The sequence below is a fragment of the Rhincodon typus genome, chromosome 7 (genome assembly GCF_021869965.1).
Source record: "Rhincodon typus isolate 14 chromosome 7, sRhiTyp1.1, whole genome shotgun sequence".
Lineage (NCBI taxonomy): Eukaryota > Metazoa > Chordata > Chondrichthyes > Orectolobiformes > Rhincodontidae > Rhincodon > Rhincodon typus.
The window spans coordinates 10,655,931-10,678,270 of NC_063338.1; the positions used below are offsets into that span (position 1 = coordinate 10,655,931).

Below are 22,340 nucleotides of genomic sequence, written 5' to 3' on the forward strand. Positions count from 1 at the left end.
TTTCGGGCCTAGACCCTTCATCAGAAAAGGAGGGAATGGCAGGGAATGATCCTTTTCTGATGAAGGGTCTAGGCCCGAAACGTCAGCCTTTCTGCTCCTATGATGCTGCTTGGCCTGCTGTGTTCATCCAGCTCTGCACCTTAGCATCTGTATGTCAAGCTGGTTGCTTAAGATCATACGATCTTAAGGTCATCAGAAACAGGGACAAGAGTAGGCCATTTGACACCAAGTGCCCACTTTACTGTTTGAAGACTGATGTGATTGTGGTCTAAAATCCACTTCCCTGCCTTTTATTTAAGCGTTCGATAGTTCATTTTGAATCGTTTATGGATTCTATATTTTTCCATTTACTGAACGGACTGCAACTCTCTCCATTCAATTTAATTGTAATGAATGGAAAATTGCTTTACCAATACATCTTAAAGTCTTCTTTACAATACAGCAGTGCATTGGAATTTTACATTCAAGTCAGTGTAAACAAAGAATTAACAAGCCCCAAGGCGACTTGGAAATGAGAGACACTTCCTCTCCCTCCCTGCAGAGTGACAGATGTGAGTGGAAAAGAGTGGAATTAACCTTGATTGATTCATTCTGTCACAGAAAAGGTGACATTTCCCCTCCATCCAGCTTTCCATGCACCACCCTCCACCCCAAAAGCCATCACTTTGCCTCACAGGTACACCACCTACCCCCTCCACCCCAGCCCTTCCCCTTCATCCCCATTCCCAGGTCACCCAGAGCAGAGAGGGCTTAGGGTTGAGTTAGCTCATATCTGTAGTGGGTGCTGCAGCGATCAATATTAGTGCTTGGGTTGCAAGAGTCCTTTAGAATTCTTGCCAGACATTGCACAAGATGGTGTTCCACAGGGATCAGTTTTGGGTCCCCTTTTGTTTGTCATTTATGTAAATGATTTGGATAAGCATATAGAAGGCATGGTTAGTAAGTTTGCAGATGACACCGAAATTGGTGGCATAGTAGACAGAGAAGAAGTTTTACTAAGATTACAGCGGGATCTTGATCAAATGGTCAATGGCTGAAAAATGGCAGATTGAGTTCAATCTGGATAATTCTGAGGTGTTGCGTTTAGGTACAACAAACAAGGCTAGGGCTTATCCAATTAATAGTAGGACCTTGGATACTGATGTGGAACAGAGGGACCTAGGGGTTCAGGTACATAATTCTTTGAAGTTTGCATCACATGTAGACAGGGTGGTCAAAAAGGCTTTTAGCACGCTTGCTTTCATTGCTCACTTCTTTGAGTATAGGAGTTGGGACATCATTTCGAGGTTGTACAGGACATTGGTGAGGTCTCTTCTGGAGTACTGTGTCCAGTTCTGGTCACCCAGTTAAAGGAAGGATACTATTAAGCGAGAGAGGTTTCAGAAGAGATTTACCAGGATGTTGCTGGGTATGGACGGTTTGAGTTATAAAGACAGGCTGGACACACTGGAACTTTTTTCACTGGAGTGTAAGAGGATGAGAGGCGACCTGATGGAAGCTTGTAAAATAATGAGGAATGTAGATAGAGTTAATGGTAGTTGTCTTTTCTCTAGGGGGCACATTTTTAAGGTGAGAGGAGAGAGATTTAAAAAAGACTGGGGGCAAATTTTTTACACAGAGGGTGATTTGCATGTGGAATGAACTTCCTGAGGAAGTGGTGGATGTGGGTACAATTACAACGTTTAAAAGACATTTAGATAAGTAGGTGAGTAGGAAAGGTTTGGAGCGATATGGGGCAGGAGCGGGCAGGTGTGACTAGTTTATTTTGGGGACATGGTCGGCATGGACTGGTTGGACCGAAGGGTCTGTTTCCATGCTGTATGACTCTATGGTGTTGATCTACCAATGTCAGAGACAGTTTTGCTTATAGCGTTGCTCCTGCCACACGGAGGAATACTTTAACAACACTCCCAGTCAGGACCTACACGCAGGTAATGATTATTTGAATAAGTTATTGCACCCCATGATCTACATCACAGTCAGTGAGGCTTAACAAAGCTTGAGTGACTTAAACTGGGTGCTATAGGATCTCGATGATCAGAAATCTGCATTACCAAACACGTGACATTAGCGGTGAGGGGGGCGTGGTGGTGGGGAGAGTGGTTTTGTTCTGTGAAGAAAAGCGGAATAGAAACCCGAAAAACTGGGAGCATCGGGCAGATTGAAAAGCCCTCCCCAGGGCTCCTGTTTACACCAAGACATTTGGCTGATTTCCAGCTAGGTCACGATAGAAAGTGCTTTCCATTCTTGCTTTGTGATGGTTCTTGTACAGCAGTCTCCTCACTCAACAACATTCCCGTATCTCTCCCAAAAAGATATTAAATTAACTCCCGCGGATTGCTTTGGATGAGTAAGAAAGATAACATTTCTGTTTTAATAGCTCCTAAATGCATGTGAAACACATCAAAGGCAATTACACTGAGTGTCTCTGGATGGCCAAATGCTTACTCCATGTCAATACCATCTCATAAACAGCAATGAGATGAATGAGCAGTCAATCTGCTTTGGGAGTCACGGTTGAGGAAGGAATGTCTCTAGTTATTGCCACACGGAAGATAGTGCCTTAGTTCCTTCTCTCGTTCTCCTGCTTTATCTTAACCTTTCTATCCTCTCATTCTTTTATGCTCCTCCACTTCAATGATCAAAAGTCTGCCTCGGCTTGCTGATATCGGGGTGTAATGACAGCGATCATTCTGGCCAGCGTATCAATTTAACGGCTGCAGGGAGCTCACTGCTTATTATTACTGGCACTGGTAACAGGATAGTGAGGCAATCACAATATGACTGGCCAGAGTCAACATGGATTTGTAAAAGGGACAGACTCACTGAGATTCTGAGCATGAAACAAGCATTGTGGATGAGAGGAACCAATGGATGCAATGTGGTTGGACTGTAAAACGACTCCATAAGGTGCCAGCGATCAATATCACTGCTTCTCACTTGGGTTGTACTTCATATTGCAATAAAAGGAGGGTTTATGGGACTGGGTGAAATACGTTATCATGGATTAAAGAGCACGGCTTAAAGCTTTGTTCCTATGAAGAGAGGTTGAGTGGCCAGTCCTATATCTCAAAGAACTTAGAAAAGAAAATTAGAGCTGACCGCATTCAACCGAACAAAATTCTTCAGGAGTTTGAGAGGGTAGGATGCTGTGACGCTGTTTCCCCTTGTTGGGCAGCAAAGTAAACAGAGTTAGTCTCAGGTTAAGTGGTTTGATCTGGGATGAGGAGAAATGTCTTCACTCAAGGGGTTTTGAGTCTTTGGAATTCTCTATCCCCGAGGGCTGTGGGTGCCCAGTCATCGATTATTTTCAAGACTGAGAGCACTAGACTCTTAGATAGGTTAGGAATCAAGTGACATGGAACAGGACAGTAGGGTGGATCATCAGCCATACCATTGAAAGGCGGGGCAGTTCGAAATACCCAATGGCCTAACCCTATTCCTATCTCACATGTTCTTGCGAATGTGTCCCCATCATCGATGGATCAAATTGTCAGATCTTCATTCCATTGCTGTCTCTGGGAGCACAACCACAGCCCCACCACATTTCTCAACATCACAAAGACACTGCACTGGCTGTAAATTGTTCAGTGACATGCTGGCAGGGGTTGGGGGGGAGGGGGGTGGGGGGTGCTACAAAGATGAAAAAAATTCTCCTTCCCTGTCACCCGTACTTGGTGGTTGCTGTTTCCGTCCTGCAAAAGCCTCGCTCGTCACAAAGTCTCCAGCTGACAGTGGCGTATCAGCGATAACAAGGTGTAGAGCTGGATGAACACAGCAGGCCAAGCAGCATCAGAGGAGCAGGGAGGCTGACGTTTCGGGCCTAGACCCTTCTCTCAGCGGCGTATCAGCGGCAGGTTTCCCTCGGAAACCCGCAGAAAGCACAAACTGAAGTGAGCGCCCAGCTGCTGCTTTGCGATCGGAGATTTGTCGTCGAACAACAGCCTGGAAAGGTATTTGCCCCCACCCCACCTCCACTATCCCCTCTCACTCCTTCAAACCCCACCCCACGCCCAGCTCCCAGCTCAATCCACCACCACTCCCGCAAGCTCCCAGCCAACTTCCGAATTCCATCAAGCGCTGCAGCACAGAGCCGATCTGTGGCCCTCCCAGAAAATAGCACGGAGAGGTAAATGAGTGACTGACATGTTGACAGGATTAATGCTTTAAGTGGGAATGTGTGAGACGGAACGAGGCAAGTGCTAAATTTCACATTCCTCAAACTATTTACTGAGCTATATTTGTACAAGGTAATCCATTTTGTCTAGACAAAAGATCAGCTGCTCTGGTTTCTAATTCCTTCTTTTGCTGCTAGGTTTTGATGGTTGCAATATAATCTGGGATTCTTCAGACCCAAGGGAAAGTCCTGTCATCAGCATTTTACTCAAAGAGATGGGTGAGAAAGAACTTTTAACAAACTTCTCGCTTCTGTTTACTGGCTGATTTTTTTTGTTCCATGATGCATTTTCATTTTAGGCCATGATTTGTTGTCTCTGGTCACAATGGAACAAGACTGATAAGTGGCAAATGACATTCACACCACAAAAATGCTAGGCAATGATTATGTCCAACTAGGGAAAACCTAACCATCTCTCTTTAATATTAAATAGCATTGCTGGATCCTTCACCATTACCATTGTGGGGGCTTACTAGTAACTTAACTGCATCAGCCATATAAATACAGTTATAAATCCAAGAGGACGTCGGAGGCTAGGAACTCTGTGGCAATTAACTCCCCTCCCGACTTCCCAAAGCCTGTCCGCCATCTGCAAGGCATGAATCAGGAGTGCGACGGAATACTCCCCACTTGTCTGGATGAGTGCAGCCCCAACAACACTCAAGAAGCTGAACACCATCCAGGACGAAACAGCCCGCTTGATTGGCACCACATCCACTACATTCACCATATACCCACTCCACTATACACTGCAGCAACTCACCAAAGCTCTTTTGTCAGTGCCCTCCAAAGCCACAGGGCCCTGCCGAGAAGAACCAGGACAGCGGATACATTGGAGTTGCTCCGAGTCGCTAACCACCCTGGCTTGGAACAACGTCACTGTTCCTGGTATTTGGCTGATAATAGCGTCCATTTTGATCCATCTTGTTCAGCGTTCGCAGCAGAGATAGGGAATCCAGGGAATCTCTAAATAAACTACTGCCTTCCAGCTGAGTCTTGATTTCGTAACCGCACGGCCAGTTAACACGCTCCGTGCCATTCACTGTTGTTTCGGGGGAAAAAAAATCATAGAACCCCTACAGTGTGGAAGTAGGCCATTCAGCCCATCGTGTCCACACTGACCCTCCGAAGAGCATCCCACCCAGACCCAATCCCCTACCCTTTAACCCTGCATTTCTTATGGCTAATCCAGCTAGCCTGCACATCCCTGGACACTGTGGGGCAATTTCCCATGCCCAATCCACCCCAACCTGGGAGGAAACCGGAGCACGTGGAGGAAACCCACGCAGACACGGGGAGAGCACGCAAACTCAACACAGACAGTCACCCGAGGGGGAAATCGAACCTGTCCCCTCACAGTTGGTCAGCATCCCAACTTCTCTTACTGCCTAGGTTCAGATCTGCTGAATATAAATCACTCTGCCATTACCTTGTGGTTCTTCCCTTGTCGATAGACCATCCAGTCTTCTCCATTGGAGCTCACTTCCAGCTTGTAGGCGCTAACAAAGTAAATCTTGGCCGTATCTACAGAGATAGCCCCCTGGGTGGCAATGCCGGTCACAATTTTCAATATCCCGAGATCCACCTGGAATGACAAGAGGAGGTTGAGGCATTAAACCACAAAAACAAAAAAAATGCACACGTTTACACACAAATCAAATTAATTTGGGCATTTTGTTCTTCAAAGGTAATTGACATAGTTGGGTTGTGTTAGTGTCCAAAGTTCAGGAAGGAAAGGGTGATATTTTCAATGGCCTGCACTTTATCCAAATGGACACATGCTGAATCATTTTATTGATGCTCTCCTCAATGGAACAAGCTAACCAGCATTGAAACCTTGCAAGTTATTCCTTGAAGATGAACCAAAAACCTCAGGTCCTGAAAAGCCGAGGACTCGAGGCCTTCAGAAAACTGCAGAGTGACTTGATAATCCGGGTCTCAACCAGGGTATACATACAGGCACATAAATACACACACACGCACACATAAAAACACACACACACTCACACATATTGCTGTCAGGAGGGAGTTGCAGCATTTTGCAGTAACAGTGAAGTAGCTGCGATATATTTGCAGGTCAGGATTGTGTCTGACTGTGGAAGGATGTGGATGTTGGTGGTATTTTCATACACCTGCTGCCCATGCCTGCATGCTTGGGGGTGATCACCGGTTTTCACAGAATCACAGAATGGTTATGACGCGAAAGGTGACCATTCGTCCCATCATGCCCCTTGCTGGCTCACAGAATGAGCATCATTGCTTAGTGCAAACCTTCTGCCTTTCTCCCCAGCCATGAGGACAAGGTAACCCTCAATAGACAAGGCTGTTGGAGACTGTAGGAGGGGGAGGGAGGGATAGAGTTTCCGACTCTAGTTGGACATTATTCAAGGAGGCTTTGTCCATAGGAGTCCAACTACCACCCTTACACATCAATTTGATAACAACCAGTCTCTTTATTATCTGCACAAAGAATCTTGATTAACAATCACAATTTTTTTAATGCTCCTCTCCTGGATCTTCCCACTATTTCTCCTGGATCACTTGTGGTGGTGTCTTAAATGTTTAAATTCCATACTCTTTGGGACAATCTTGCAGGATCGGAAACTCTAGAGGCGAAAGGCACAGCAGGGAAAAACTGAACCCAACTGGTCTACCTGGTGCTTTGCCTGTGGAGATTGCAGTGACAGTAAAATCAATATAAGCAGAGAATTCATCCAAACCATTCAGTCAGGTTAAAAGCTGCCATTAATCCTTTGTCAGTTTGTTCAGGACCCACCATCCAGCAGGTCTGAGCACCACCAGCTAATGAAAGTGGATCAATGTTAATTCAGGAGCAGAATAATAGATCAAACATCCGCAGTTCCAGAGATGCCCCTTTCAGCCAGGGAGGAATACAGGAGAAATTTGCCGAGAGGTTTATAGACACTTAGCAGCTGGTAGGGCACTGGACAAACATGTATTGACGAAAGGAAGAGAAGGATACGTTGATAGGTTTAGGTCAAATAGGGTGGGAGATGTGACACAAAAATACCATCAAAGACCAATGGGCTGAATGGCCTTTTGCTGCACTGGTAACGTGTTCGACAGGCTGAAATGGAGAATCTGGCCACTGCAGGTGAGCTCAAAATAACAAACTGTGATCCTTCAATTGCCTATGTCCATCTTTATGTTTATGTCCATTTTGATGAGGTCTCAAATGACTAATTCTACATTAAGGCCTCTGGTTCCATCAGAACTACCATGGAATCTTTGCACAGTCAGTGGCAAACCTTCAGCAGCTCAATGGGGGCACAACCTCATTAACAGTCAGGGGCGAGGTCTGATCTGATCACATCGGGGAGTATTATCTGTCCCATATCTGAACAGGAACATCTTGCGATTCTGCACAATATTCAGCTCCTAGCTTCACAGAAACACAGCAGTGTGATGGACTTGCTGAGGAAGGCTGTTTGGCCCGTCATATCTGCAATGCCTCTTCTCTGCTCCCAATTTCCTTGTTTTTATTCCCCCTGTAACCCTAGTTTGAAACTCTTGACATACCTGGATCCATTCCCTGATGGTGTCCTCATTTGGTGTCCAACCATTGACTTGGTAATTGAGCCGCCCTTGGGTCGCATCCCAGTTTCCGTAGGTATAGGAGGATGAAGCAGTGATCTGCATGTTGCTAATCTGGCCAGACTCCATTCCCAGTGGACTATTGCACTGATAGGCTAGAAATACAAGGGAATCACATTAGTGTGGTGTAACCTTTGACCTGTTGCGTGGCCGAAGTTGGACTTCTACAGGGGAGCCGGAAATTCCCAAAGGATAGAGAGGAGCTATTGGCAAATTACAGAAGCACCTCAGATAGTTGGCAGTGGTAAAGAAGGAATGAGACGGTTTGAGAAGGAACACATGTGCCAGAGTGCAGCTCTGTCAGCCAAGTCCACATCAGAAAGTTACCAAGATGCCAAGGGTTAAAATTACGTGGAGAGATTATACCAGTTAGGGCTGTATTCCCTAGAATTTACACGCTTTAAGGGTAATTTGATTAAAGTCTTCAAGACATTCAAGGGGAACAAATTGAGAAGGATGAACCAAACGAGTGCTGCTGATTTGGAGAGCAGGACGAGGAGGCACAGCCTAAACATTAGAGCCACCCTTCACAGGAATGAAAGGCATGGCACAGGTTCTGAATTCTCTTCTGCAAATGGCAGCTGATGCTAGAGTAATTGTTAAACTTTAGAGGTTGTTGTTAACCAAATGTATTAAGGGATATGGTGAGCTGAGTGAGGCAATAACTAAGTTCCTGCTATGGACCAGAAAAGTTGATGGGACCATCATTGGGTTGGACGTCATTGGTATCCCTCAAGATGCCGATTTTGTGAGGGGGTCCTTATCATCCCGGTTCATCTGAATTTGATTTAAATCCTGAAGGTGATAGGTCAATCCTGAAATCCCTACAGATAGCCCATTCTCCGAGCAGCTTCCGATTCCATACTTACATTCCACGGTGTCTTTCGCTGTGATGTTGTACACGGCAGAGAATCCATCTTTAGCCACGGCCATATCTGTGTGGAAGGTGAGTGACATGATCCCGGTATCAGAACGAATCACCGCCGGGATCTTGGAACCACAGTAGCGTCCAATCAGTGGGCTCACTGGGGACCAAAGAGAAAACAGGCAGAGGAGCTTGAAGTTGGAGCAGTTTCTGTGAGACATTGTTCCTTCAATTTGAAACCTTGTCTAAAAGTTAACATGTGCCAACAATATACTGAAACTTGAACAGAAAGTCACAGGTGGAATCCTCCTGGAGAGTTCAATCATTGGCACTAATCTTTCAGCCAGAGTTTGGGCTTGACCCTGAGATAATCCATGGCTACTTTTAGCCAAAGAATTAAAGTAACCATGTTTTTGCTATCTGTTTGGTTTCCTTGGCTGGTCTTTGTACTGACTGAGTCTCCCTGGGTGTCATGCATTTAACCCACCCAAAAAGTTTGTTACCTTTATATGAAGAACATCAGTGAGAAAGCACAAGGTTGCCCAGTACCATCCATTAAAAAAAAAACAAATAAATAAGCTCCCTTTTTTAAACAGCCACAACTAATAAAGATCACTGTCACAAGTAAACCTAATAAATTTAAGTAATAGCACAGTCCTTGATGTCTACAATAACCTGAAGTGTATACATGTCCATCAGGGCAGGTCTCGTGTGTCCCTGGGCCACCAAGATGCACAGAAGACTTTGGGATAGAGGCAGGCAGCTAGGTCTCCTGCTGTCCATTCCTCTGATCTATGGGTACCATGCACCTTGGAAAGACCCAGAACAAGACCCGCAAGAAGGTCCACAACTTGCCCTCCGCCCTCCCTGCACTCCAACAGTTTTGTGTGAGATTGGTCACACCAATGTTTCATTGCCAGGAAACCCATTGGACAAAGAGACAGCATCTGTATCAGGAGTCCGGTAGGCACACTCTCCCTGCACCATGTCTTCATATCCTCTTCCAAAGGTACTGGACTATCACATGCATTGGTGTACGCTTCCTTCCTTGATAAATGGTATACATGCCTGTCCAATCCAATCTCCAACTTAAAATCTTGGAAAAGCGTTCGGTTGTGAAATAAACACTGGGGTTATTAGGTCAAATCTGGTCGCTGCAAAAACTTAAAAGTGAAATACTTAACAGAAGAAATCAAAGAAGGTTTGGATAAAGGACCACAAATGCTCCAAACTGGCTGTTGACCTTGCAAATCCCCATGGCAATCCTTACCTTCCGGAAGACCATCCCAGACGTCGAGACGGTCATATCTGCAGTCTGTTGGTGCGATCTGCAGGGGGTCATATTCCAGGTCGAAGGTCAGCATGGTGAGGGTCACCTCTGACCTGGGTGGTGCCTGAATGATGTAAGTGCAGTACAGATTGTGCGGGTACTTGTCAGGGAACTTGGGAGACTCAATCGTGCCACTGGGGGCAGTAAAGTTCTTGGAGCAATCGTCGGACCCTGCAAAGAAAGGAAGGCAATGAGGCAACTAGTCCAGATGACACTGAACACTCCTCCCCCTATCAACTTTAGTAAATGTCCTAGTCCTCATACAAGGTCAAACTGCCACTGAGCATAGAGGACATTAAACCAGTTTTCCCAACAGCTTTTGGCTTGGTCTCTTCACGGCGCATTGGATTATCATAATCTAAGCCCATAACCATGTCTGGCCTTGTTGAGTTTACTGTGCAATAGGATTGTGTTGCTGAAATGGGTAAAGTCTACTGTAATAGCTTATATGGAGGGCAGGCCAGGTAAGGAGGGCTGATTTCCTTCCATAAAGGACATTATTGAACCAAATGGGTTTTTACAATGCCAGTTGCATGGTGGTCATTTGGCTAGCTTTTTAAGACCAGATTTCTTTTTTGTATATAGAGTTTAAACTTCACCATTTGCCCTGGTGTGATTCAAACCCATGCTCTACAGTGTTGGCCTGGTCCTCCAGATCACCAGTCCAGTGACAGTACCACCACAGCACCACCTCCGCTGAATCCAGGGGTTCCAACGAGGAGGGTAGGGAGTGGCAGCAGAACAAAATCAGTCAACATTCCTGCGACTGATTCACTTCTGCTGTCCCTTGATGGGAAGCGTGTTCGTCCTGGATGCGGACCAGGCCAGGAATTTAGTTGGCATTTTTAATGCAACAAAGTACCACAAAGCTCTTCAGAAGAGTATTGTTGGACCAAATTTGACAGAGTTACTTAAGGAGGTATTGGAACAGGTGATCAAAGTCTTGTTTGGAGGGTTAGGCTCAAATGAGGTCTAACATGAGGAGAGAAACATAGAGCCCTAGAGAGAGAGGTTTAGGGGATGGAATTTAAGAGTTTAGGCTGGGCATGACAGCCATTGGTGGAGCATTGGAAATTAGGAATGCGCATGGTGCCCGATTTTGAGGAACACAGAGGGTTCTCAGGGGGTTGTAGAGCTCGAGAGATGACAGAAAGAGGAAGGAATTTAGCTGGAGACTTAAATTCGAGACTTATACCAGACTGGGATATCATTCAGCGAGCACAAGGAGGCTAAATGAGCAGGACTTGGTGTGAGTCAAGGTTGGATTAGCCTTGTTTCTGTGAGATAGCCTTAGACTGGCTACCTCACAGCAGCAGGGACCCGGGTTTGATTCCACCCTTGGGCCACTGTCTGGGTGGAGTTTGCACGTTCTCCCCGTGTCTGCGTGAGTTTCCTCCGAGTGCTCCGGTTTCCTCCCATAGTCCAAAGATGTGCAAGTGGGTGGATTGGCTATGCTAAGTTGCCTATAGCATCCAGGATGTGCAGACTAGGTGGGTTAGCCATGGGAAATCTAGGTTTACAGGTATAGGGTGGAGGAGGTGGGTCTGAGTAGGATGCTGTTTGGAGGATTGGTGTGGATTCGATGGGCCGAATGGCCTGCTTCCACACTGCAGGGATTCTATGTATCTCACGTATGTCTGTGTTTTTTCTAATTCATTCACGGGATGTGGGTGTCACTGGCCAGGTCAGCATTTATTGCCCATCCCTAATTGCCCATTGTCAATCACATTGCTGTGGGTCTGGAGTCACATGTAGGCCAGACCAGGTAAGGATGGCAGTTTCCTTCCCTTAAGGACATTAGTGAACCAGATGGGCTTTTCCTGACAATCGACAATAGTTTCATGGTCATCAGCAGACTCATAATTCTATATATTTATTGAATTCAATTCGCACCATCTGCCCTGGCAGGATTTGAACCCAGGTCGCCAAAACATTACCAGGGCTTCTGGATTAATAGTCTAGTGATACTACCACTAGGCCATTGCCTCCCCAGAAGTGAGTGTGTGTGTATGCATGTATATGCGTGTCTGTGTCAGTCTTTGTGTGTGTATTTGCATGTGTCTCTGTGCATCTATGTTTGAGCACGCGTGTGTGTGCCTGTGTGCATTTGTGTGTGGGCGTGCTTGTATGCATGCATATGCATGTGTGCATGGGAGAATGGGGGCCTGGAAGGAGGGTTATAATGAGCCCCCAAGTGACAAGCATAGAAGACTGAGAGAACAGTTGGACGTACAGCATAATCACTCCCTATAACAAACGGGAATAAATTGAAAGAGATAACAAGGTGTAGAGCTGGATGAACAGAGCAGGCCAAGCAGCATCAGAGGAGCAGGAAGGCTGATGTTTCGGGCCGATCTAGGTCATAGATCATGCTTGAAACATGCAAACAACATTCAAGTTGTCTTAATATTGAAGTCTGAGCTCTCCCCAGCTTGTCTCAGTACCTCTCTCTCTCCACTGCCTTTTCCTATGAATATGTCTCAATATACATTTGTCTCCATCTTTCTGTCTCTACTGCCCAAACGCTGCCTTTCTCACATATTTGACTCTCCACGTGTACCTGCTGCAGTCTCTTTGTCTCCCCCGCCCAATGTCTTTTTCGCACTCGACCTGCCTTTCCATCTCTCAGTCTCCATCTCTCCCTCACTCTCAGCTTCATTTTTTTTTGCGGGGGTCTTTTAGCAGGGAACAGGGCGCAGAGGAGAGTTTAGAAAATTGACAGCAGCTCATGGTTCCTGGTAGCGGGCTGCGTGCAGAGTGTAAACATGAGAAGCTGCAACAGGAGAAAGCCCGAGGTGGGGTGACTGACGAATCATCTGCCTCATAAGATCTCAGCTCCACTGCTAAATAAACAGCAGCTTAATTCTTGGCTCCTGATCAAACATTAAACAAACCAACCAGTAAAGTCCAGACCTCTGTAAAACCTCAAGGCCACTTCAGTTTGTTTTTGCCTCTGACAACAAGAGAACAATAAACTAAGCGTTCCAAAGGCCCATTCAGCCAACTGCTCCTTCTCTTGTCCCAAATGTGTCATACTCCACCTCCCTCTCCACTCCCTGCCTCCCACAGTCAGGTTACGAATCTGCGGGATTGTCCACAGCAGAATTGAAGAATAATCTCCTGGCACTAAAGTTGTATGCCACGAAAGATGTGTTTTTCCTTCATTTCATCTCGACGTACTGACTTACTAATGGCGAAAATGGCACGGATGCTTCGGGCGAGGCAGTTGGCGCATGGGGAAAGTCAAGTTCAATCCATTTGGATAACGAGAAACCTGCTCCCCTTTCCCATTGGCTGCGGGAAGACAGACTGTTCAAAAGGTGGACCAATGGCAGGGGGTGGGTGGGGTTTCAAGTCAGAGGTCATATGGTGACATCTCCAAATCAAAATTGGCCACCCAAGGGTATTGGTCCCACAAAGGGCATCGTGTGCCCAGTGGTGAGCATTCTCTCTAAGGCTTATGCAAGTATCATTTGCCATTTCACTATCACAGAGGAAGCCCTTTCCTGCCCCTATTTAAAGGCTGGAAAGGCTTGACTTTGAATAATGCTTTGCATGACCACCTCAAAGTACTTCACAGCCAATAAAGTGTATTTGCAGTCAATCTTTGCTGAAATTCCCTCAATACTGCGTGGCTGTGTCGATTTTGAGTTTGTGTTCAAGCCCTGGAACGGACCTTGAACTCAGGCCTTTGTGTTTCATACTATCAAATGGCTGAGAGCGTATATCTGTGTATATTTGACGCCTTGTCACTGGGCTACAAAACCAGATCCCCGGGTTAACACAACGGGGACAAGGGTTCCAGAACTACCGTGGCAGATGGTGAAATTCGAACTCAATTTTAAAAAATAAGTTTTGAATAAAAAGCGAGCCTAATGGTTACCATGTAACCACTGTCAAAGATTGTTAAAAAACTGTGGATCATGGATGCCCATTCGGGAAGGAAACCTTCTTCTCCTTACCTGGTCTGGCCTACATACGATCCCATACCCATATCAATGTGGTTGACTGTTAACTGCCCTCTGGGGGATTAGGGATGTGCAATAAATTCTGGACCTAGCCTGCAGCACCCATATCCCCTGAATGAATGCCACAGAATGAAATAATGCTGCCTTTGGGCTCTCTATTACACATCTTACCTTTAGAATTTTGCTCGTTTAAAACGCCATCTGCTACAAAGTGCTTCTGGGCCTGGGCAGAACAAATGTAATCTTCGTAGGGATGTTCATATACGACAATCTCGCTTTCATTTCATCCTCGACACACTAACCTGAGAGGGACGAGAGACTAACCTGTCCTGAAGATCTCGTAACGCAGTGAGAATCCTGCTCCTTGGTGTGCGTAGTCCGACACAAATTTGATGTAGAGCGCAGAACCTGAGGAGATGATGGATGATGGGGCGATGTTCCCGCAGTGTTTGCCCAGCAGATCCGCACTCTCCCTGTCTCCATCACGGATTTCAATGTAGTCATACCTGAGGAAAAGCCAAGGAGAGCACACCAAGTCAAATGTAGCAAAATGCCAATGGTCATAACAGTAATGTCACTGGATGGTGATCAAGTGGCCTAGATTAATGCTCAGCGGAAGCAGGTCAGAGAAAGACAGGATTGGGCCTGGCAACTATGGCCCCTCCATTGTGGAATACCTTAGCAACGCAACGTTGCCAAGGATCATGTATCTGGTGTGGCACAGTCGGTAGCGGACTTACTTCTGCAACTCAAAGTTGCAGGCTCAATTCCTGTTTCCAGAGACTGGAGCAAAGAATCCTGGCTGAAAATATTTTGCTGCACAGGCAGTGTTCATTTGAGTTGACTTATTACTATCCCATGTACCACGATACAGTGGAAAAGTATTGTATTGTGTGCTAACCAGACAAACTATACCTTACATTAGTACGTCAGGGTAATAGGATAGAATGCAGAATATAGTGTTACAGCTACAGAGAAGGTGCAGAGAAAGATCAACTCTAATATACGAGAGGTCTGTTCATAAGTCTGATAACAGCGGGGAAGAAGCTGTTCTTGAATCTGTTCAGAAGCTGTCCTCTCAGATAGACACAAAAGATCCACTGGTGCTCTTTCCTAGAAGCATGGGAGAGCTCTCTGAGTGTCCTCACCAATATTCACCCCTCAACCAGCATCACAAGGATTAGACTACCTGGTCACTGTCACATTGTTGATTGTGGGAACTTCCTGTACACAAATTGGCCACCACATTTTCCAACATGGTGAGAGTGGCTGCATTTCAATATTCTTTGATGAGATGTCAGGCTCTTTGTGACATCCTGAGGCCATGAAAGGGACCATAGGAATGCAAGAATTGCTTTGCCTTACTTTCCCCCATGTGGGGAACACCTGGGGGAGAATTTCCATGGTAACACATCACCAGTAGGAGTCAGCAGCTTTGTAAAGGGGAAGGGGATGAGGGTAAACCTGGGTAATATTAATGTCCCCTTTCCACCAATGCACACCAACAGCCCATGTGCAATAAACTGATACTTTTATTCATTCAGGTGGGTGTAAGCATCACTGACTATGCCAACATTTATTGCCTATCCCTAATTGCTAAGACTCAGCCATATTGCTGTGGGTCTAGAGTCACATGTAGGCCAGACCAAGTAAGGATGGCAGATTTCCTTCCCTGAAGGACATGAGTGAACCACATGGGTTTTTCCCCAATAATTGGCATTAGTCTCTTCATTCCAGATTTTTAAAAAAAAATTATTTGAATTCAAATTCCACCATCTGCCATGACAGGATTTGAACCCAGGTCCCCAGAAGATTACCTAGGTCTCTGGATTAATAGTTTAGCAATAATACTACTAGGCCATCACCTCCTGACAAACACTTGTCAGAGTATCCTATCAGCACTACCCAGTAAATGTATTGTATTTCAGATTCAGGCTTTGTTCCATTTTTTGCCCAGCCTTGGAGTTGATTGGCTCCCTGGCTGTTCTCCCCAAGAGAATACCCTACATCCCAACAATTTTCAGAGAATGCTCCTTATCTACAATTCCAAAACCTTGCCCACCCATAATTTCCTTCCCTCCAACAGCGATGGTGTGCCTTCAGCTGCTTAGGACCACAGCTACAGAGTGGTCTTCTCTAAAACCTGACCCAATGTTTCTCTAAATGGCTCGTGGCAGACACTTATAGTAAAGGCATTACAATATAATAAACTCAAGTTGCGACAGGCTATTTTTAAGCACAAATGCATCACACCAACCCTGTTACCCCACCAGAGAAGCTGACTATCCTTTCACTCAATAAAGAATTATGGAATCCCTTCAGTATGGAAGCAAGGCATTCAGTCCATACCAGCCCTCCGAACAGCATCCCACCCAGACTGAGCACCTCCCTTCTTTCCATTGGGTAATCCACCTAGCCTACACTCTATGGGCAACATAGCATGGTCATTCCACCTAATCTGTACATCTTTGCACTCTTGGAGGAAGCCAGAACATCCAGAGAAAACCCATGCAGGCATGGGGAGAACATGCAAACTCCACACAGTCACCTGAGGCTGGAATCAAACCCAGGTCCCTGGCACTGTAAGGCAGCAGTGCTAACCACTGAGCCACCATGCCATCCCTGAAGGGCCCATTCCTTTCCAGAAGAGCAGATCATCAATGTTGTCATTCCTTTCCCCCATCCCCACCCCCATCAGCTACTCCACCCTCCCGTCTCCAAATTCTGAATGATTCTGAACATTCATAGTTATTTAGAGAGAGGGTGCATGGCAGATCAGGATAAACTCGGAATATGATTAACAACATCTTCAAATACATTAGGGAACAGGAAGTCTGAATCACAAGGCACCAAAGCTGCAGTGTGCTTTTAATATTCCACCCATTCTCGTGGGCATTCCCCACAAGGTTAGTCACCCAATATTGACTCAAGTCATCGAATTTGCAGCACAGTAACAGGATATTCAGTCCAATACATCTGTCTTCAGTTTACACCATACATGATTTAACACATTTAAAGCAGAGTTGAGAAGAAATTACTTCTCTCAAAGGGTTGTGAATCTGTGGATTTCACTACCTCAGAATGCAGTGGATGCCAGGACATTGAGAAAATTCAAGGAGGAGACAGTCAGATGTTTAATCAGTATCTGGTTGAAGGGTTATGGGGAGCAAGCAGGAAAGTAGAGTTGAGGCCAAGATGAGATTAGTTATGGTTGTATTAAGTGGGCTGAACTGCCCACTCCTGCTCCTTATTCTTATGTTCTTATAAGCTTCCTTCCAACTTAATTTATCCAATCATGTTAGCATATCTCTTTGTGCATTGCATCCCTTGTAAACTCTGAAGTGAGGATGTTTGATAATGATTGCACAATGTTCAAAATAGTGCAACTCTTCAGATACTGAATCTGAAAGAGAAGATTTACAAAGATTTGCTGGGGTTGGAGGGTTTGAGCTGTAGGGAGAGGCTGAATAGACGAGGGCTGTTTTACCTGCAGCATCGGAGGCTGAGGGGGTGACCTTACAGGAGTTTACAGTTCACACTGGATAGTGTGAATAACCAAGGTCTTTTTCCAAGGGCAGGGGAGTCCAAAACTAGAGGGCATAGGTTTAAGGTGAGAGGGGAAATATTTAAAATGGATCTAAGGGGCAACATTTTCACAGAGCGTGGTGCATGTATGGAATGGGCTGTCAGAGGAAATGGTGGAGGCTGGTACAATTATAAAATTTAAAAGGCATCTGGATGATATTTGACTATGAAGGGTTTAGAGGGATATGGGCCAAATGCTGGCAAGTGGGACTGTATTAATTTAGGATATCTGGCCAGCATGGACAAGTTAGACTGAAGGGTCTATTTCCGTGCTGTACAACCCTAAGACTCAATGACTCTACATGCAGCCAGACCTGGACACATCCAGGGTTGGCTTGATATGTGGCAAGTAACATTGTCTGGCATTTGTGTAACGCCAGGCAATGACCATCTCCAACAAGAGAGGATCCAACCACCATCCCTTGACATTCAATGACATCACCAATAGGGAATCCCCACTGTCAATATCCTGGAGGTTACCATTAATAAGAAACTGAACTGGACCAACTGTGGCTAAAACAGCAAGCCAGAAGCTGGGAATCCTACAGCAAGTAACTCACCTCCCGACCCCCCAGAGTCAAATGCACAAGCCAGGAGTGTAATGGAATATTCCCCATTTGCCTAGATGTGTCTAGTTCCAACTACACTCAGGAAGCTTGACATCATCTGGAACAAAGCCACCCACTTAACTGGTAACTGATCCACTGCCTCCAACACTGATTCCCTTCATGACCGATGTTCAGTAGCTACACTTTGTCCCATCGACAAGACTCAGTCCAGACATTCACCAAGGGCCCTTCAACTGCACCTTCTAAATCCACAATCTCTATGACAAGGGCAACATGGTACATATCACCTGCACCTTTACTCCCAAGGCACTCACCATCTCGAAACTATGCACCCTTGCTTCATTATCAGTTGGTCAAAACCCTTAAACTCCCTTTCTAACATCACTACGCCCCCGGGAGTGCTCACCGCCACGTTCTCAAAGGCATTGAGGAAAAGGCAGTAAAATCAGGCCTAGCCAGCGATGTCTGTACCCCATGAAAACATAGAAAAAAACTTGGCTAGTTTCCCTTTAAAGGCACCTACACTATCCATAACAACTACTCCTTGTGGCAACAAGTTCCAATTTTAAACAAACTCTATATGAAGAAGAGAGATAACAAGGTGTAGAGCTGAATGAGCACAGCAGGCCAGGCAGCATCAGAGGAGCAGGAAAGCTGACGTTTCCGGTCTGGACCCTTCTTCAGAAATTTTCTGCATTTTCTGAAGAAGGGTCCAGACTTGAAACAACAAGGTGCAGGGGTGGATGAACACAGCAGGCCAAGCAGCATCATAGGAGCAGAGAGGCTGACGTTTGAAATGTCAGCTTTCCTGCTCCTCTGATGCTGCTTGGCCTGCTGTGTTCATCCAGCTGTACACCTTGTTATCTCAGATTCTCCAGCATTGGCAGTTCCTACTATCTCTATATGAAGAAGTTTTTTTCTGCAATTGGTTTATTGGTCATAGAGTTGTACAGCATGGAAACAGACCCTCCAGTACAATTAGCACATGCTGACCAGATATCCTAAATTAATACAGTGCCATTTGCCAGCATTTGGCCCTTATCCCTCTAAGCCCTTCTTATTCACGTACCCATCCAGCTGCCTTTTGAATGTTGTAATTGTGCCAGCCTGCACTGTTTCCTGTGGCAGCTCATTCCATACACGCAACAATCTCTGCGTGAAAAGGTTGCCTCTTAGGTCCCTTTTAGATTTCTCCCCTGTCACCTTAAGCCTATGCCCTCTAGTTTTGGACTTCCCTGCCCTGGGAAAAAGATTTGGCTATACCCCCTATCCATGCCCCTCATGATTTCATAAACCTCTGTAAGGTCACCCCTCAGCCTCTGATGCTCCAGGGAAAGTAGCCCCAACCTATTCAGCCTCTTCCTGTGGCTCAAGCCCTCCAAACTTGGCAACATCCCTGTAAACCTGTTCTGCTCCCTTTCAAGTTTAACAACATCATTCCTATATCGAGGAGAGACCAGACTATCTCATATTTATGGCCCTTAGTTTTAGATTCCCCCCGAAGTGGCAACATTTTCTCAACACCTACCCTATTGAACCCTTTCATAATTTGAGACTTCTATTAAGCAACGCTTCTGCCTGTGTTCTGGAAAAAAAAATTTAGTGAATATGATTCAGAGATAGTAGGAACTGCAGATGCTGGAGAATCTGTGATAACAAGGTGTAGAGCTGGACGAACACAGCAGGCCAAGCAGCATCAGAGGAGCAGAAAAGCTGAAGAAGGGTCTGGGCCCGAAACATCAGCCTTCCTGCTCCTCTGATGCTGCTTGGCCTGCTGTGTTCATCCAGCCCTACACCTTGTTATCTCTTGAGTGAATATGACACAGGTGAACAGTTCACTGCCTGTTTACTTAAGAGGCAGGAGGGCACTTCAAACAAATTCTTAGCTGTACATAAGAGTTGACATGGCAGATAGGGGAACTGTACACCCCCCTGTACAGGAGTCTCCCGCAAAAGGGAAAGCAACCATAGAATTCAAGTAATCCTCTTAATAAGCAAATCCAGGTAAAGCTTCACTACATATGGGGTTGAGTCCCCAGTGTGTTTTTCTACAAACAGCAATACTTTTTTTTGGACATTTTGAAGAGTATAAAGCGATGTGGCAGTATAAAGGAAACAGATTTACAAAATGGGGCAGCAGTTTGCGCTGGGGGTGTGTTGCATTGTCAGAGGTGCCACCTTTTGGATGAGACGTTAAACAAGAGGCATCGACTGCCTTCAGAAGCACGCATCAAAACATTCAGTGGCACTATTATGAGGATGAGGAGGGAGGTCCTCCCCGGTGTCCTGACCAATAACTATCCCCAAACCACCACAGACATTGAGTATCTGGTCGTTACCACCATCGTTGTTTGTAGGGAGCAGATGTGAATTAGCTGCTGTGGTTTCCTACATCACGACACTTCAAAAAAAACTTGATGAACGGTCGGTGAGGGTCATGAAAGGCGCTGTGAAAATGCAATTGCTTTCCTTTGTAGTGAGGATAACAATTTTCGGGGACACTGGAGTCCGTTGCTCTCTGGTCCTGGGATGGACAAGGTGAAAAATCACGCAAAACCAGGTCATAGTCCAACAGGTTTCTTTGAAAACGCAAGCTTTCGGAGCTCTACTTCTCCCTCAGGTGTAGTATGAGAGAGAGGGTATAAGACACGGAATTTATAAACCGAAAGGTAACAACCCTGAAACTGGCCTCCTCTTGTTGAAGCTTTAATCAGTTGGGAAGGAGGCTACAGATTGAAATGCAAAATCCAGATTCCTGTCAAGTTATTGTCCTAAGGTAATTAAAGGCTTTATCAATGTATACAAGAGGTGACAATGCATTTTAGGTGTGAGGCCTTGCTTAGAATCTGTCTATGTTTTAAACTGGAGTCAGTTTTTTTGAGCAAAATGTATCTACAATTACACAAACATCTTGAGTTAATTCATATGTGTGTCTTTGACTGTGTATGTACATGTTTGTGTCTATGTGTGTCTGTGTGTATGTAGTTTTGAGGCTGTGTGAGTGAGAGGGAGTGTATGTGTATGAATGAGTGTGTGTGCGTGTTTTTGTGAGTGTATGTGTGTGTGTGAGAGAGAGGGTCGTCCTCATAGTTATGGAACTTGGCTATCAGCCTCTGCTCGGCAATTTTGCATTGTTGTGTATCTCAAAGTCCACCTTGGAGGATGCTTACCCAAAGATCGGAGGCTGAATGTCCTTGACCGCTGAAGTGTTCCCCAACTGGAATGGAACATCCCTGTCCAGTGATCATTGCACGGTATCTATTCATCTGTTGCCGTAGCATATGCATGGCCTCGCCAATATACCATGCCTCAGGGCATCCTTGCATGCCTCGTATGAGATTGACAACATTGGTCGAGTCACATGAGTATCTGCCATGCACTTAGTGGGTGGTGTTCCCATGTGTGATGGTAGTATCCTTGTCGGTGATCTGACATGTCTCGCAGAGGTTACCATGGCAGGGTTGTGTGGTGTTGTGGTCAATGTTTCCCTGAAGGCTGGGTAGTTTGCTGCGAACAATGGTCTGTTTAAGGTTTGGTGGTTGTTTGAAGGTCAGAAGTGGAGGTGTGGGGAAGGTCATGGTGAGGTGTTTATCACCATCAATAATATGTCAAAGACTGCGAAGAACATGACGCAGTTTCTCCACTCCCAGGAAGTACTGGACGATGAAGGGTCCCCTATCAGTCATATCTCGTATCGGTCTTATGAGGAGGTCATTACGGTTTTTCGCTGTGGCACGTTGGAACTTGCGATTGATAAGTTGAGCATTGTATCCTGCTGCTATGAGGGCACTTCTCGAGCTTCCACCCTAACCATACTAAAACAGCCATCACCTACAGACAAGCCCTGTGCGTACACGGGGTCTGTTCACCTGAAGGTGTTGAAGGACGCCCTCATAAGAACAGGATACGATGCTCAGCTCATTGTTTGCAAATTCTGTCATGCCACAGTGAAAAACCATAATGACCACCTCAGAAGGCAGACACAAGAAACGACCGATAGGGTACCCTTCACCGTCCAGTACTTCCCGGAAGCGGAGAAACTATGTCATGTTCTTTGCAGCCTTTAACACATTATCAGCGACGATGAGAACCTCACTAAGACCTTCCCCACACCTCCACTTCTCGCCTTCAAACAACCACCAAACCTTAACCAGACCATTGTTTGCAGCAAACTACCCAGCCTTCAGGACAACACCAACCACAACACCACACAACCCTGCCATGGTAACCT

The 22,340-nt window shown here is 45.7% G+C and overlaps 1 protein-coding gene across 5 annotated transcripts in view; it reads right to left on the reverse strand.

Annotated features, from left to right (window-relative positions):
* Positions 1-22,340, reverse strand: part of LOC109911439 (neuropilin-2-like) — a 100,927-nt gene that overhangs the window by 50,574 nt on the left and 28,013 nt on the right. For all 5 annotated transcript variants that reach the window (XM_048598634.1, XM_048598633.1, XM_048598635.1 and 2 more), the window contains 5 exons: positions 14,280-14,461; positions 9,928-10,158; positions 8,662-8,817; positions 7,718-7,887; positions 5,607-5,762 (listed from right to left, as the gene is read on the reverse strand). In XM_048598634.1, the coding sequence (XP_048454591.1) occupies positions 5,607-5,762; positions 7,718-7,887; positions 8,662-8,817; positions 9,928-10,158; positions 14,280-14,461 (895 nt within the window). The remainder of the gene's footprint in view (positions 1-5,606; positions 5,763-7,717; positions 7,888-8,661; positions 8,818-9,927; positions 10,159-14,279; positions 14,462-22,340) is intronic.